The following is a 15745-nucleotide window of genomic DNA, read 5'->3' on the forward strand; positions in this document are numbered from 1 at the left end:
ATGTTGAATGCAACAAGTGGTTATTGCTTGTTAAACAATGATGTTTGTAGTACTGTTATCAGGGGTAACTGGAGTCTGATTTAGTCACTTATAAAACTGTTAAAGATTTCTTGAAAAAAAAAATTAAAAGTAGCTAGGTAGGAACAGTGTTCAAGGAAAGTGTGGTAGTTTGACTAAGAATGGCTCTTATAGGCTAATACATTTGAATGCTTGCTCCACAGGGGGTGGGACTGTTTGAAAGAGTTGGGAGGATTAGGAAGTTTGGCCTTACTGGTGTAGGTGTGCCCTTGTTAGAGGAAGTACCACTGGAGGTGGGGTTTGAAGTTTCAAAAACTCATCCCAGGCTCTGCACTGTTTTTTCTCTCTGCCTGCAGATCAGGATGTAGTTTTCAGCTCCTTCTCCAGCACCATGTCTGCCTGCCACCAGGCTCCCTCCCCACTGTGATGATCCTGGACTCAACCTCTGAAATTGTAAGCCAGACTCATTTAAATGCTTTTCTAAGAGTTCTGTAGTCATGGCGTCTCTTCACAGTGAAAGAACAGAAGGAGTGAAAATATGTTTTTCTATCGCACAGGATAAGAGAGGTGTAACGTGGGTTGGTCCGAGCTTGTCAATAACCCTAGTGAGGAGGCTGAACCTGAGAATGTGCTTAGGATGGGGAAAGTTGATGCAGGATAAGGAACACACTTTTTGTCCTTTTCACATTGAGGGCAAATGTGAGTGCCTGCACAGTCTCATGGTTCTGTCAGCTCAGAGGGACCTCCTTCTGTTGAGCAACTAACTCATGGTCTAGGAACAGAGCTGGGGCAGGTGCCCACTTTCAGGTTTAATTTGAGCCTGGGCTCCTTAGGTGGAGCTAGGCCTTTCTTCATGATGTAGAGAGACACTTTCTTCTTTTTAGTGGCGCCCACTTTACAGACTGAGCATGGCCATAGTCTTGGCCATAAACTCTTGGCTGGCGTGTCCTAGCTTACCACAACAGCAGCAGGAATCATTCATTCAAAACTAGGTTAGTTCCCTTAGACTGAACCAGATGGCCACTACATGAAGTCCTAGGATTTCCTGAGTTAGGAAGAGAATAACTTTGTGTTAAGGTTTCAATTTTATCTTTGCACTTGTGCAGTGTGGCCCTTCTGGCATTTGAGGTCTCCTCTGGGATATTAAAGGCTCTCAAGGCCATGTTAAGTAAGTGTGGAAAGGAGTCTACGGTCTCTGGTGTATTTTTCAAGTTTAAGTCTAATGTCTGGAATGGGTTGGCTTATAGAATGGACAGATGGTATGGCTTGGCCTTCCTGACACTCAGAATCTATATTATTGTACTTGTTTGTGTTTTCAACTAGCCTGGGTTGAGATATAGCAGGGTTCGTGGAAGTGCCGTGTGTTATTTTCCACAACTGGTTTTGTAAATAGGTTAATACTGACCTTTTCAAGTCTCTCTAATAGGCAAACAACCAGGCAGCTCCAGAGGACCCTTCTTCATAATGTCCTGTGTCAGTGGATTATATGAGCAGTGACGCTCTATATCACAGAACTTGGCCTGCCTATAAATAGATTGTAAGCATGAGTTTCATCACCTCAGATAGATGCTGAAGACTGAGTATGGAACTGAAATGACTTCACGTGTAAAGCAGGCGGTTCAGGTAATACTAGGTATTTCTAGGTTAGATCAATAGTGACAGTGATGCTAATGATGGTTGAGGGGTCCTGGATAAATAACCCTAGTTTGTATTACTTAGGATGGTCCAGACACTGGAAAGAGCATGTGTACTCAGGTGATGCTGAGGTCCTCATTAAGCTCCTTGTAAACGGCAAGGATGTTCTCTGAGGGAGAGGAGATAGCTTCCTTGAGTGCTCCTGAGAGAGCGTGTATCTAGGTAAGGAAGAGAAGATACAGAGAGCTGTGCAGGCAAAAAACAGGAAAAGAGGGTGAAATGGCACACGAGTTTGCTGATGGAGGGGCAGCGCACAGAAGCCAAAGGTCGAGCAGGGGCTTGAGTGAGCCCAAGGGTGGGCTTTGCACAGATGTCACCTGGGTTTAGTTCAGGGGGAAAAGGCTCCTGCCAGAGACTTACTTATCAAAAGACAAGGCTTGGATAGAGGCATTTCAGAGTTCTTCCCTAGATTATGACAAAGGAGATACAACTTTAGGATGCATTATTTATAGCTTAGTATGTTGTGGAGTTCCTGGCATTCTCATCTGGGGCAGTTATAAGTACCACAATTTGTCACAAAGGAAAACACCTTTTTGTTTGTTTGTTTGTTTGTTTTTTAAGTGAGAAAGTAAGGATAAAATTTACACCAATTGGTTCTTGAAAGCGTATCTAAGAGTGAGTCAGAAGGAATAGAAAAAACGAGACCTTTCATGTGTTGCATTCCACAGATGTTCTTTGAGGACAACAGAGGCCCCTGTTGTCAAGGGTGAGACCTGCTCTAAGTTGGTGTGACTCTTGAGAATAGAGATCTTCTCAGTTTGAGAAGGTGAAGCCTGGATTCAGTCCAGAGACAAACATACCTGGTTGGTCAGGCTAGATTGACCTTGAAGGAAAAACACAAACTGAAACTGTCTGTGGGTTAGTCATGAGGAACTGGCCATTGGTTGGGGCAATCACACCATCCTGGAGAAAGCAAAATCCTGTATAACCCTCGGACCAGTCTGGCTGGAGGGAGAAACAACAATCCTAAACAACATCACCCACTGGCTTTTCTTGTCACTGCCTCGGAAAGTGGGAGCAAATGCTGGGATTGGGAAAAATGAATGAGAGAGGAGAAGATAGAGTTCTCAAAATATTTGTCGCTCCATCCTGCATGAGCTACTGTTTCCTGCCATGCATACTGACAGTGCAGGAGATCCGAGAAAAACGTCAAGGTGTGCTTTTATCCTTAGGGACTTAAAATGGTCATCCTCATTTTTCTACTGCCTTCAGGTCTCAATAAAGAATGATCTTAGCCAAGATCCTTCCATTGCAAATGGAAACAGATTTCTGCAAAAGTCTGGAGGCAACTCCTTAGAATGTACCCTGATGAGTGACAGCAGTCCAGAGTCACAGCTAGAAAGTCTTTGAATCTCGCTGGAGAGCTGCTCTAGCCAGCCCACAGGCTGGTCAGTTGACTATCACAAACAGCAGTGTGCAGTGAGATCAGTGGAGGCAAGGAGAGAGCTCCCCACCCAGGACACTAACATGTTGTGCTGGGGATGATGTAGCAGGCCAAGGTACAGGAGTAAAATTATGTATAAGACTAACACAGACATAAAAGTATTTTTTAACTAAAATGCACTGTAGATACAGAGCCACAGCCCCTGAATTCTCAGAGAGACAATGGTTCCCCAAGAGGGAATGAGGGTACTGTTATAATAGTTAAGGGAAGTTGGTGTGCTGTTCATTTGGGGTCTATATCTGGATAGGTAAGCTAGCATCTCAATATATAAGTAAGTAAGTAGTATATTTTTTAAGTGCATTAATTGTCTTTAGTGAGATTGACTGTTTGATGACACCATGGATCATTGGGAACTAGGTTCTAAATGTTTTTATAAGACATCACAAGTCACTGGAGTCAGACTCTTAAGTATCAGAGCCTGATTGTTAAAGTATTAGAATTTCTGCAAGGTTGAGGCAGGGTAAAAAGGCAGAGAAAAATTTGGGGGGCGTGAGAAGGTAAAATAGCTCCTCACAGGAATCTGGCTTAAATCTCTTATCTACAAAGCATTCCAGCCCAGCTAACTGCTTACAGCCTTTCCTCCTTGCCAAATGAAATTTCCTAGGAATCTCACAGCAAACACCGTTGACAGGGAAAACAGAGGCACCAAATCCCTGTGCAGCTCCAGTGCCTCCTGCTTTCTTTCACCTTATCAGATTACACTCCCATTCAAGACATCTTCAGAGCTACCCCATTTATTTCACACACCAAATGAGAAAGGAGAAATTTTCCTATAGCCTTTTAGTATAATTTGAGAGCCACTGAAATGATATATAGCAAAGAATGCTGAGACAGTTATTTGCTCAGTCTCCCTTGAGGAGCCTTTCTTACAGTTGCATGTATCTTACCTTCTTCTGAGTGCCTCTCTTTACCTTGACCCTTGTGCTTTAAGCCTATATTAAAATCTCTGCTTTGCCGGGCATGGTGGTGCATGCCTTTAATCCCAGCACTTGGGAGGCAGAGGCAGGTGGATTTCTGAGTTCGAGGCCAGCCTGGTCTACAGAGTAAGTTCCAGGACAGCCAAGGCTACACAGAGAAACCCTGTCTCAAAAAACCCAATAAATAAATAAATAAATAAATAAAAATAAAATAAAATAAAATAAAATAAAATAAAATAAAATAAAATCTCTGCTTTGCTATGCTGGCTAGCCCTGAAGTTATTTTCATCATCTAAGCCATGAATTTCAGGTTAGCCTGAGTTGGGGATCTCTAAAATTTGGAACTCCTGAGGCTGCTGAAGGTAGCTGTGTGGAGCTTTGAGCCTGATCATAGGGTCAGGGGACGAGTGTTTGAGCTCCACAGCCAGCCTAACTTATTGCTTGAGAGCTTTTTGTTCAGTTTTGATAGGAATCATGGACAAGTAAATTGCAGCTACATTGCTGTTAACAGTTCCGGGCTTTGAGTGTTAGAGACTCAGCTTTTAGTGTTAGCTCTCTCCAAAGTAGATAAGGGTCAGCGCCTGGCTCAACAGCTTCTTGGAGAACTCGGCAGCTCTCTGTCCGCTAGCTGTTCTCAAGAGACAGCAGTCCTTTTTGTTACTGGCTCTCAATACAATTCAGCCTGTTCTAGACACTTAAGTAAGAAACGTAAAACCACAAACAAGAAGCTTTATTAAGATTTGTGCTGTAGCACAGAACAATATACTCTGCTGCTAGAGTGAGTGAGAACAGTGCTGCCTTATTGTGTAGACAATAAGGGAAGCCATGGGCATGCATGCAGTCTCCTTCCTGCTGCTGAAGGAGACCCCAGCATAGGGTTGCCAGTCTTCATAGGCATGCTGGGCTTGATGCTGGTGCTATCTGAATATCAGAGTGGCTGTAGCGGTAGAGGAGAGTATCATTTGGGAAAGTTTCAGGGCATCTGAAGCTGTTGTAGCCATCGTAAAGATTCCTGAACTAGTCACAGGGCACGGTCACAGGGCATCAGATGTAGCTAAGGTCTTGAGCAGTTCTCTGGAATAGCTGTGAGATATATCTGGAAGCCTGGCTATGCTCCAATGTGGCAGCTATCTCCAGTAAGCTAAGCCTAGAGGAAAGGCCAATCAGTCTACCCTAGCCTAGGGTAAACTTCGACTATCAAAGGTGGAAAGAAGAAAAGGAAGTCTATACTTTGAGGAAGGGTAGGATACTATTCTGTCTCATCGCAGCTTTGTATAAATATCTAGCTTATGTTAACAATGAAGGTAGTCTTTGTGGAACATCTACATACAAAGACATTCTGCCAATGTCACATGTGACTATTAAGACTAGAGAGATGTGAGAGAAAGGTGCTGAGTTTTGTAACAAAGTTTTATTTTATTGTGAAATAAAAAGGCATTGTTTGTATCTATGATAATATGATTTATAAATTATAGTTATAATATAAATATAAATGAATGTATAGTCTAATTAGGAACATGGAAGTTGTGATGGTTTGTATATGCTTGGCCCACTGAGTGGCCCTATTAGGTGTGGCCTTGTGGGAGTAGGTGTGTCACTGTGAGCATGGGCTTAAGACCCTCACCCTAGCTGCCTGGAAGTCAGTCTTCCACTAGCAGCCTTCAGATGAAGATGTAGGACTTTCAGGTCTGCCTGCACCATGCCTGGCTGGATGCTGCCATGCTCCCACCTTGATGATAATGGACTGAACCTCTGAACCTGTAAGCCAGCCCCAACTAAATGTAGTCCTTTATAAGACTTGCCTTGTTTCTGTTCACAGCAGTAAAACCCTAACTAAGACAGAAGTTAAAAATGAAGACTATACAAAAGAGAATGCAGGATAGTGTATAAGAGCATAAGTTATGAACTTTGAATTAAGTTTGTAGGAAAGTGGTGCTGGACCAACACAAGATGGACAGGGTGAAGGATCTGTCTCCCAGGCAGGCCACACATCTGAACAGAGTGTGAAGATTTAGACAACCACAGTGAGCAGAGAGTGATGTTCCTTTCTCGCTCCTTCTCACTCATTACCAGACTTCTTTTCCCAGGAACCCATCCCAACATCTAACCATAGCACCTGTCTCCCATTTGAATGCGTTGTTTCATAGCTTAACATCAAAAAGTTTTGTGTCATGACATTCAATACCCTCCACAAATTTGTACACACCTCCCTTTTCATCTCTAGTTACCTCTCCAGTCACACAATACAGACCCTTTGTTATAGGTGTGCCCTGCTCACTATGGAAACTACTAATCACATGTGGGTTTGGGTTACTTGGGAGGTGGCTAGTCTTGAGATAGTCTCTAAGTATAGGATTTTGAAGACACTATACATTTTTAAAATAAGTTAATACTTTAAATATATACTACATGGTAAAGCGATACTAGCTCCTGTCTGTCTCGTTGGTAAAATATACTACCAAATTTAATCATTTTCAACCTTTGAAAAATGTAGCTACTGGGGTTGGGGAGATGGCTCAGTAGATAAAGCATTTGTCATGGAAGCACGCAGACCGGGATCTGGATTGCCAACACCCACATACAAGCCAGGTGGGGCAGCCTGCTTCTAATCTCAGGCAGAAATGGGTGACCTCTGGGGTCATCTAGCTAGATGTACTAGCTGAACCAGTGATTTCTGGGTTCAGCAAGAGACTCTGACTCAGTAAATCAAGGTGGAGAGTAATCAAGGAAGACCCTGTCATCAATCTTTGGCTTCTACAAGTACATGTCATGCGGGGACACATACCTGTGTGTAGAGACAATTTTGGCATTTTGGTTTCTTTAAAAAAAAAAAACACAGAAATATTGTAAGACTATGTTTTAGTTTTAATCCCAGGCGTGGGATATGGAGATGCTTCAGATTGTTCAAAGAAGCTGACTATGATTTGCCTTGTGCTCTAGCAGGGGCATGATTCTGCCAGCCGCAGTTTCTTCAATTGTGTGACATTTGAAATTCTGGGGACTTTTCAGAGGGTATATAAATGCTAGGGCCCCAAGAGGTGGTGTGGGTTGTTGGTTAGATGTTGATTGGCTTATTGGTTGTTGTTGGTCTTGGTTAAGTAGTCGTGTACAAAGAAGAAACACCAGCAAGAAGAAATAGAAGAAATTAGATATCCTGAAGACAAAAATCAAAATTGCCCCAAGAAACTTGATGCTCCTAACCAGCAGGAACCAGTCTAATGGTAACATCACCCACTTTTTAACCCTTTTCGTTCTATCCCCTTTTCTCTCTTACCTAGGGGTAGGGGGCTGAAAGGGTGGAGTAGAGTAGAAGAATCCACAAAGTTACAAGAGACAGCTAGCTATACCTGAGCTCATATGCACTCTTACATGTGCAAACACGTGCACACACACACACACACACACACACATCACACACCACACACCACACAGATACACACATGCAAACAATGTACCTCTAGGAACTGGGGAGATAGTCAGTTAGTTAAAAGTGATTTTCATGCAACAATGAGGACTTGACTTTGATCCGTAGACCCAGTTAAAAAGCTGTGTATGGAACCAGACAAGTGGTGGTGCACAGTATTTGATCCCACCACTCCAGAGGCAGAATTGGTGGATCTCTATGAGTTTGAGGCCAGTTTGGTCTACAGAGTGAGTTCCAGGATAGCCAAGGCTACCACTGACAAATGGTATCTAAAAAAAAAAAAAAAAAAAAAAAAAAAACCAAAACCACACCACCAAAAAAAACAAATCAAACCAAACCAAACCAAAAAACAAAGCAAAGCAAAACAAACAAAACAAAGCAACCCCCAACAGAACAAAACAAAGAAACAAGCAAAAGCCAAACACTGTATATAGTGGTGACCACTTGTAATCTCAGTGCTGGGAAGACAGAGTCAAAAGAAACCCAGGTCTCTCTGGCCAGCCTAGCCTTGTCAGAGTGTTCAAGATTCTAGTGAGTTTCCTTGTCTCAGAAGACAAGGTGGACAGGTCTTGAGGCACACAATGCAAGACTGACCTCTGGTCTACACACACACACACACACACACACACACACACACACACACACACACTAGGAAAACCACATGTACAGCTCACATTGTATTCAACGGCACAGTTCTGTTATAAATAAAATTGGCTCTTACTGAGTACTCCAACCCTCTCCTCCCTAAGTTTGTATCCATTTTTGTTTTTCTGCCTTAGTGTGTTGGTTCCCAGCCTCTCTTGCTGGTTAATTGTGCTTAAAATTTTAACCAAAGTGGAGCCTGTCTTCAATTCATTCTTTTCTTCTATGGCAGCCATCTGTCATTTTTTCATTGCAATTTATAAGCTGCTTTTGGCTTTTACATTGCTTACCAACTGATTATATAATTGTTCTCAATAGTTATGAGCAGCTACCGATCCAGAATGTGATTTCTTTTGATTCTATTTCTAGCCCTCTGTAAGTTGTCAGGTCATCAGAATGGATTCTCAGAATCTTCTGCTCAATAAGCAAATGTGGAAAATATTGTAAGACATACATGATTGATGGACAAGTCAGATATTAAGAATATAATTGTTTTGGTGTCATCTCTAGGTGAAAATACACTTAAGTTCTACAGGTAGACTGAGGCATCATTGATATAGGTAATTCTGGAGGATTTGGTCTTTCTGTTTCCTCTTTCTGCCACGAGGGTACTGAGAGTTGAATTTAGGATGTCAGGCTTGGCTGCAAACATCGTGACCAGCGCTGTCATCTCATTGGCCAGATAGATATCTGCCGTGGGCACTCTTATATTGTGTTCTTTTGTTTGAGGCAGGATTTACTGCATAGCCCAGCCTGGTATCTTAACTCACAATCTTCTTGCCTCCGCCACCCTCCTCCCCAAGGGCGGTCTGTTAGCCTCTTGGAGGATATCTTTCAGACTCCTGCCCTCCCAGGAGTAGAATCTGTGCTCAATTGCTGGTTGGGTGGGGGTCAGGATGCTGAAGATCTCAAGTCAATTCAAGGTTCAACAGCAACCAAAACTTCAGAGCTGTTTGGTAGCTGCCAAACAAACAGCTTCCCTTCACCCTTCTTCCATGGGTGGTCACACTTGCAGCTGTTTTACTTGGATACATCTCAACAGACTCAGGAAACTTTGTCTCCCAAATGAGCCTGATTCACCTGAGGGTAGAGCTCATCCCGACCTAAGAAATCATTTTATCTGCCCTGAACTGGGGCTTTATTCCGGGAGACTGTACCGCATCTGTGTACTCTGAGTATTGTGATCCCCTTTGGGGGTGTGAGTGATACCCTTTTTGGTGGTCCTACTCTTGACCACTGAGTTAGCCATGACAACATCACATGACATTTATAAAATTCTAGTTGCCTCGGCCACTCACTGCTACTCTTAACTTTGAAACTCAGGTAGGACTGAAGCCCTCTCTCCAACCCATGGCAGGTAGTCTATGTGTGCATCTAGCTATGCAAAGATATCTTAATCTCCACAGGAAGCCACCACGGATTTGCTTTATTAGTTGAGGTTATTTTCACAGTGATCCCTAGCTAGTGAATTGTCTGGGGTGGAGGTGTGCATTTTACAGTGTCAATCAGTGGCTGTATGACTTAACTGGATGACTACATTTTAGAGGGTTTTTGTCAGTGATGAAGCAGAGTGGAGAAAGGTGGATATGTTTACACTCGGTATAATTAGGAATTTGGGCTGCAGATAATGGAGGGAGCTGTCATTTTTGCAGTATGTGTGACTTTTTCTAAAAAGTTGGATAGTGTCTTTATTTCTCACTTATTCTCATATTCAACAGCGTGTGGTGCTTTCCAGTAGTAGCTGTCTTCAGGTGTAGGTATAATGCGATATAAGGCTTAAGAGAATTGGCTTTGGCATCACACCATCTACCAGCCTCAATGAGCAATGTATAAAAGCTTATTATTGGAGGCTGGAGAGATGGTTTAGTGGTTAAGAGCACTGACTGCTCTTCCAGAGGTCCCGAGTTCAGTTCCCAGCAACCACATGATGGCTCACAACCATCTGTAATGGGATCCGACGCCCTCTTCTGGTGTGTTTGAGGACAACAACAGTGTAGTCATATACATAAAATAAATATATCTTTATTTTAAAAAAAAAAAGCTTATTATTCTTTTTGGCCATAGGCAAGAAGCAGTAAAGCGCTGTAAGAACTGGACCAAAATAAATCACAGCCACCACCAAGATTCCCTTCCTTCTAAGAAATGTACTGATTAGTAGAAACAAAGATAATAATAGACCTTAAGCAAAGATCAAAGACTTAATGTATGCTAGTACCGTTTGTATGGCAAGGATTTGGGTTAGTGACCTTTGTGTCTTGAGCAAGTGGAAAGTCAAATTCTAACCTGGGTTACCGTAATACGTAGCTTGGAAAAGTGCAAAAAGCAAACTTCTCGTCTGCAGAAAAAGCTCAGAATTACCAATACGACCACTCCTTAGCCTTCCTGCAGCTATTTTCCAGATATTTCATAAGTATCGATAGTTAGACGGCCTGGTCCTGAACTCGCAAAGATCCTTCTGCCTTGTCTCCATTGTAATGGAATTAATTAAAGGTGTGCGCTGCCACAGTCGATCACAAACGGTTTTCATGAAAAGGCAGTCTATAGGGTGTGATTTCTAAGAGGCAAAGGCTTATTTAAATATAAGGCTCAATCACCGTTTCCTTCCCATTTCTCGTGGTCAATTGTGGGAGTCAATCGACGATCAGACAAAGACATTAAGACCTAAGACACCGCTACTGCCTGGTTGCAGGAAACACGCGCGCGCAGGCGTACTGGGAACAGTCGCGGGGCATGCTGGGCCAGCGACTTTGGCCCGTTGCTAGGAGGCGGGGACGCCGGCCCTCCCGGACCCGCGTCGCAGCAGGCCTTGGCGGGCTGGTCGAGCGGAGCGACGGCGGGTTTGTCTTTCTCCGGTGGCCCGCGCCTGCTGGCCCGAAGACACGCGGCTGCCCCGGCCTCGAGGAGCGATGGAGCCTGGGAAGGTCGGTGTGCCGCGGGGCCCGGCCCGCGCCCGCGCTCCCCCACTCTTTCTTGGCAGTGGAGACCGGGTTTCTCCTCGGCCTGGACTTAGGAGCGAGCTGGAGGCGGAGTTTGGGTCGAGGTCTCAGCTCTGCTGATGCCTCTCACTTCTTAGCTCCAGGTGCGGTTTGTGGAGGAGTTTCTGGACTCATCCAGAGGCGTGGCTGAGTGTCAACTTAAGGAAGGCACAGGACTCCTGAAAAAAAAATGCCGAAAGGTGAAACATGAGTCTCTTTAAGGTAGAAGGTTGTTGACGTTAACTTTGGTAGGTCGTATATATCAAAAAATCCACGTCTTGGGTTTTCTGGTGTGGTGGAACACAGGTTTTTAAAAGTATGTTCTTAGGGTCCTATCAAATTACCCATGATAAATTCTACGAACTACCTTAGCGTCTATTATAACGGACCCTTGTCTGCTTTAATTAATTTGGGTCTTCTCTTTTCGTCTTTTGGTTTACTGGGTAAAAGTTTGACCATTTTGTTGATTTTTCTCAAAGAATAAGCTCGTAGTTTCATTGATTCTTCATATTGGTTTGTGTTGTTATAGTTTCTTTGATTTCAGTCCTGAGTTTGATTTTTTTTTTTCTTGCCATTTACTCTTGGGTATTATTTCTTCTTGTTTTTCTAGTGCTATCAGGTTTCTTATGAAGTTACCAGTATAAAACCTCTCTAGTTTTTGATGGCGGCACTTAATGCTATGAACGTGCCTCTTACCAACTGTGTTAACTGTGTCCCATAGGTTTGTGTATGTTGTATTTTCATTCAGTTCTGAAAAGTTTTAAATTCCCTTTGTGATTTCTGTCTTGACTCAATTTTCATTCAGTAGTGAGTTGTTCAGTGTCCATGAGTTTGTGTGTTTTCTGTCATTTCTATGGTTGATATTCAGCTTTAATCCATGGTGGTCAGATAGGATTCAGGGTGTTATTTCTGTTTTCTTATATGTATTGAGGCTTGCCTTGTGTTCTAATATGTAATCATGAGCTTCAGAGAACTGTATTTTTAGAGTTTGTGGAATATTTGTGTGTGTGTGTGTGTGTGTGTATGTGTGCACGAGATGTCAATTTGACTTACAATATTTTTTGTTTGTTTTGTTTTTGTTTTTTATTTGCCTTTTTAAACTCCAGCAACTTCTCTGTTTAGTTTTTATTTGAGTGACCTGTCTGTCCATGGAAGTCAGGTACTGAAGCCACACACTACCACTATAAGAAGGTCAAGATGTGATTTTTATCTATAGTAGTGTTTCTTTTATGAACGTAGGCGCTCTTGTGTCTGGTGCATAAATGTTTAGAACTACAGTTGTGTTTTATAAAAAAAGAAAAAGATTGTCTCGAAAAACAAAACAAAACAAAACAAAACAAAACAAAACAAAAAAAGAAGCCAGGGCTATGTTTGGTAGAGGCGAGGTATGGTGTGGGGGGAAGGATGTGCCTCTGAGGTCCCATGCTGAGGAGTCCCTTCCTCCTGAGGTAAAGGTATAGTATAGAATTGAGTTTATTTAGAACATGAGGGGAGTTGAGGAGGTAGTAGAGACAGATAAAGGGAGAGAGAAAGAGAGAGGGAGAAAAGGACAGACAGAGAGAGGGAGGAGGAGAGAGGGAAGAGGCCGGCCATGAACAGGTGGAGAGAGAGGGAGGGAGGGAGTGGGGAGAGAAGGGACAGAGAGGAAGGGGTAAGAGAGCTAGAGAGCCAGAGAAGAGAAGAGATCGAGGAGGGGGCAAGCAGCCCCTTTTATAGTGAGTCAGCCACACCTGGCTGTTGCCAGGTAACTGTGGGGCAGAGTCTAGAAGAAATGCTAACAGCAATATTATTTTTTCCCTTTGATAGATTTTTCCCTTTTGATGAGTATGTAACGCCCTTCTCTATCTCTTCTGATTACCTTTTGGCTTGAAGTCTCCTTTGCCACATACTAAAATGGCCACAACTGTTTTTTCATGGGTTCATTTGCTTGGAATACCCTTTCCAGGCTTTTTCCCTAAGGTGATGACTGTTGTTCATGGTGACGTTTGTTTCTTAGATGCAGCAGAATGATGGTCCCTGTTTTCTAATCCAGTCTGTTAGTCTGTGTTTTTTTTATTGAGGAATTGAGACTACTGATCTTGAGAGTTTTTTTTTTTTTTTTTTTTTTTTTTTTTTTTGTAGGCTAACACAACTTTTAATAAAAGTATTACAGTAATCTCAAAGACAAGGCAAAAATCACCGAGTAACTATACCATCTAGAGTTAGTAGTTATTGTCGGAAATAGGGTAGGAAAAAAAGCAGCTAGCATGGAGATTAATGATGCATAGCTCCTCAGAGATGGCTAGACACCTTACGGCTGGAATCTGAATATCCAGCCATACAGCGCAGATCTAAAACTGGCTTCTTACCACAACTAGCCTATGGTCATCCCAGCCCTTTCTCTTAAAGAACCCTTCCATGAAAACAGTCACATACAGGGGAGCTGAAAGCAGCAAACGGGGAAACCGCACCTGTGCAGCTGATTGGTAGCAGCCACAGCTGTCACTGTGCTGGTTTGCCCCTCTTACTCTTGTTCTTGTCGCTCTGCTTCAGCCCATCCATGCTGGCTCTCAGTAGATGTGAATAGGCCATCTGAAACTCAGTCACGCCTCGGGAGCTCACCACGGTGCTGATCTTCCGTTTCCATCAGTGGTTCCTAACACTTGTTCTCTGCGGCTCGAGGCCCTCCACAGAACTCTTCCTTGGGATGGGTTTAGTGGACATACTTCTTCAGGGTGATGAACTCACTGCCCAGCGTCCGGCACTTCTGGAAGAGCCTGGTCAGCTCTGCCAGGAACTGCTCGCTCTCGAGCAACGCCATCCTGGTCTCCGCAGGTTCCGACTCTGTCAGCAGAAGCCTCCAGTGGTTATAACAGGAAGACCTTGAGAGTTCTTAATGAGCAGTTTTATAATTCCTGTTATTTCGTGGCTGTGGATGGATCCCACCCTTGATTTTCTGTTTTGGGATTGTTTAATCCTTATGGCCTCTGGTGTATGTATCGTCAGCCTTCTCTTCAGTGTGCTGTGTTCCTTTAGTGCTCTCTGAAGAGCTGGATTAGTGGACAGCCATTTTTTTTTTATTATGTTTTTCTTTCTGAATTGATTGTGATTGATAGTTTTGCTGGGTAGTCTGGGCTGTCATCTGTGGAGACCTTATAGAACATCTGTCTATGTTCTTCCTGGCTTTTAGAATCTCTATTGAAAAGTCAGATGTTACTCGAATGGGCCTGCCTTTATACTTACTTGGTCTTTTTCCTTGGCCATATTTATGTTCTTTGTTCTGTACATTTAGTGCTTTGATTATTGTGTGTTGTGGGGAGTTTCTTTTCTGGTTCTGTCTATTTTGTATTCTGCATACCTGTTATAACTTGATAAGCATGTCTTTCTTTAGGTTGGGGAATTTTACTTCTATGATTTTATTAAAAAATATTTACTGTGCCTTTAGCCTGGGTTTCTTCTCTTCCTCTAACATGTATTGTTCATAGGTCTGATCTTTTCACAGTGTTCCGAGTTTCCTGAATATTTTGTGCTTCAGTTTTATTTTAGGTTTAACGTTTTCTTTGACTGAGCTATCCATCTCTTCTGCCTTTTCTTCAGACCTGACATTCTCTTTCATGTGTTAACCCATTGCTGAGGCCTGCACTGAGGTTTGTGTTTGAGACCTGACGTTCTCTTTCATGTGTTAACCCATTGCTGAGGCCTGCACTGAGGTTTGTGTTTGAGAGCCTGACGTTCTCTTTCATGTGTTAACCCATTGCTGAGGCCTGCACTGAGGTTTGTGTTTGAGAGCCTGAGTCTTCGAAGTCTACATTTATTTCAGTTTGGATTTTCTTTAGTGACTCTATTTCTTTATATCTTGAATTTTTCCCTCATTTCTTTCAACTGTATGATTGTGTGTGCATGCATGTGTGTGTGTGTGTGTGTGCGCGCGTGCGCATGTGTTCACAGTCTTCATTAAAGCTTTTATTCACATCCTCTTTAAGGTCCTTGAACATATTTGTAATTGCTATTTTGAAACCCCTGTCTTGTGCTTTGGCCAAATTGCTTTTCTTCTTCTTTCTTTTTTGTTTGTTTTGTTTTGTTTTGTTTTGTTTTTCAGACAGGGTTTCTCTGTGTAGACCAGGCTGGCCTGGAACTCAGAAATCCGCCTGCCTCTGCCTCCCGAGTGCTGGGATTAAAGGCATGCGCCACCACTGCCTGGCTCAAATTGCTTTTCTCATTGTCTGTGACAGGGTTGCTGGCTTCTGGAGGAGGCTTATTGTCTTGTGGTTCATGTTTATGTTTTTGTGTTGGGATCTAGGCATCTGGAGTTCAGATGTTTGAAGTGTCTCTTGGAGTAGATATAGCTCTTGTCTTTATATTGTGGGTGTTGTGTTCTGTGGTTGCAGTTACACATCCTGGGTCCTAGTCAATATTGGTAGTTGTGGGGTTCCCGGTGGAAAGTGGTTCTAGTTCTCAGCCAAACAAGCTGGTTGTAGAGCCCTTGTAGAGAGCTGTTTTGTGGGTCAGTGGGAGTCACAGAGGGATGGAAATGGGGTAGAAGGAAAGGGTGAGAGGGCATCAAGAAGAAACTAGGGGGACCCTGAGTCTCAACCAACAGGCCAAGTGCCTAGTGGATGGAGGTGGATTGGGATGAGGGGCTCCTGTGGGC

At 43.1% G+C, this 15745-nt stretch overlaps 1 protein-coding gene and 1 pseudogene across 8 annotated transcripts in view; one reads left to right on the forward strand and one right to left on the reverse strand.

The window, feature by feature from the left end:
- The first annotated feature begins 429 nt into the window (after positions 1-429).
- Dync2i1 (dynein 2 intermediate chain 1) overlaps positions 430-15745 on the forward strand; it is a 66292-nt gene continuing 50976 nt past the window's right edge. For 3 of the 8 annotated variants that reach the window (XR_013106541.1, XM_076920940.1, XM_076920944.1), the window contains exons 1-2: positions 10900-11061; positions 11214-11315. Coding sequence is in view for 5 of the 8 variants with exons in the window: in XM_076920940.1 (XP_076777055.1) it covers positions 11047-11061; positions 11214-11315 (117 nt within the window). In the remaining 3 variants the exon portion in view is untranslated. The other 5 variants (XM_076920941.1, XM_076920942.1, XM_076920945.1 and 2 more) reach the window with 5 other exon arrangements.
- On the reverse strand, positions 13597-14014 carry LOC143436688 (signal recognition particle 14 kDa protein pseudogene; annotated as a pseudogene).

The sequence above is a fragment of the Arvicanthis niloticus genome, chromosome 23 (assembly GCF_011762505.2).
Source record: "Arvicanthis niloticus isolate mArvNil1 chromosome 23, mArvNil1.pat.X, whole genome shotgun sequence".
NCBI classification, from domain to species: domain Eukaryota; kingdom Metazoa; phylum Chordata; class Mammalia; order Rodentia; family Muridae; genus Arvicanthis; species Arvicanthis niloticus.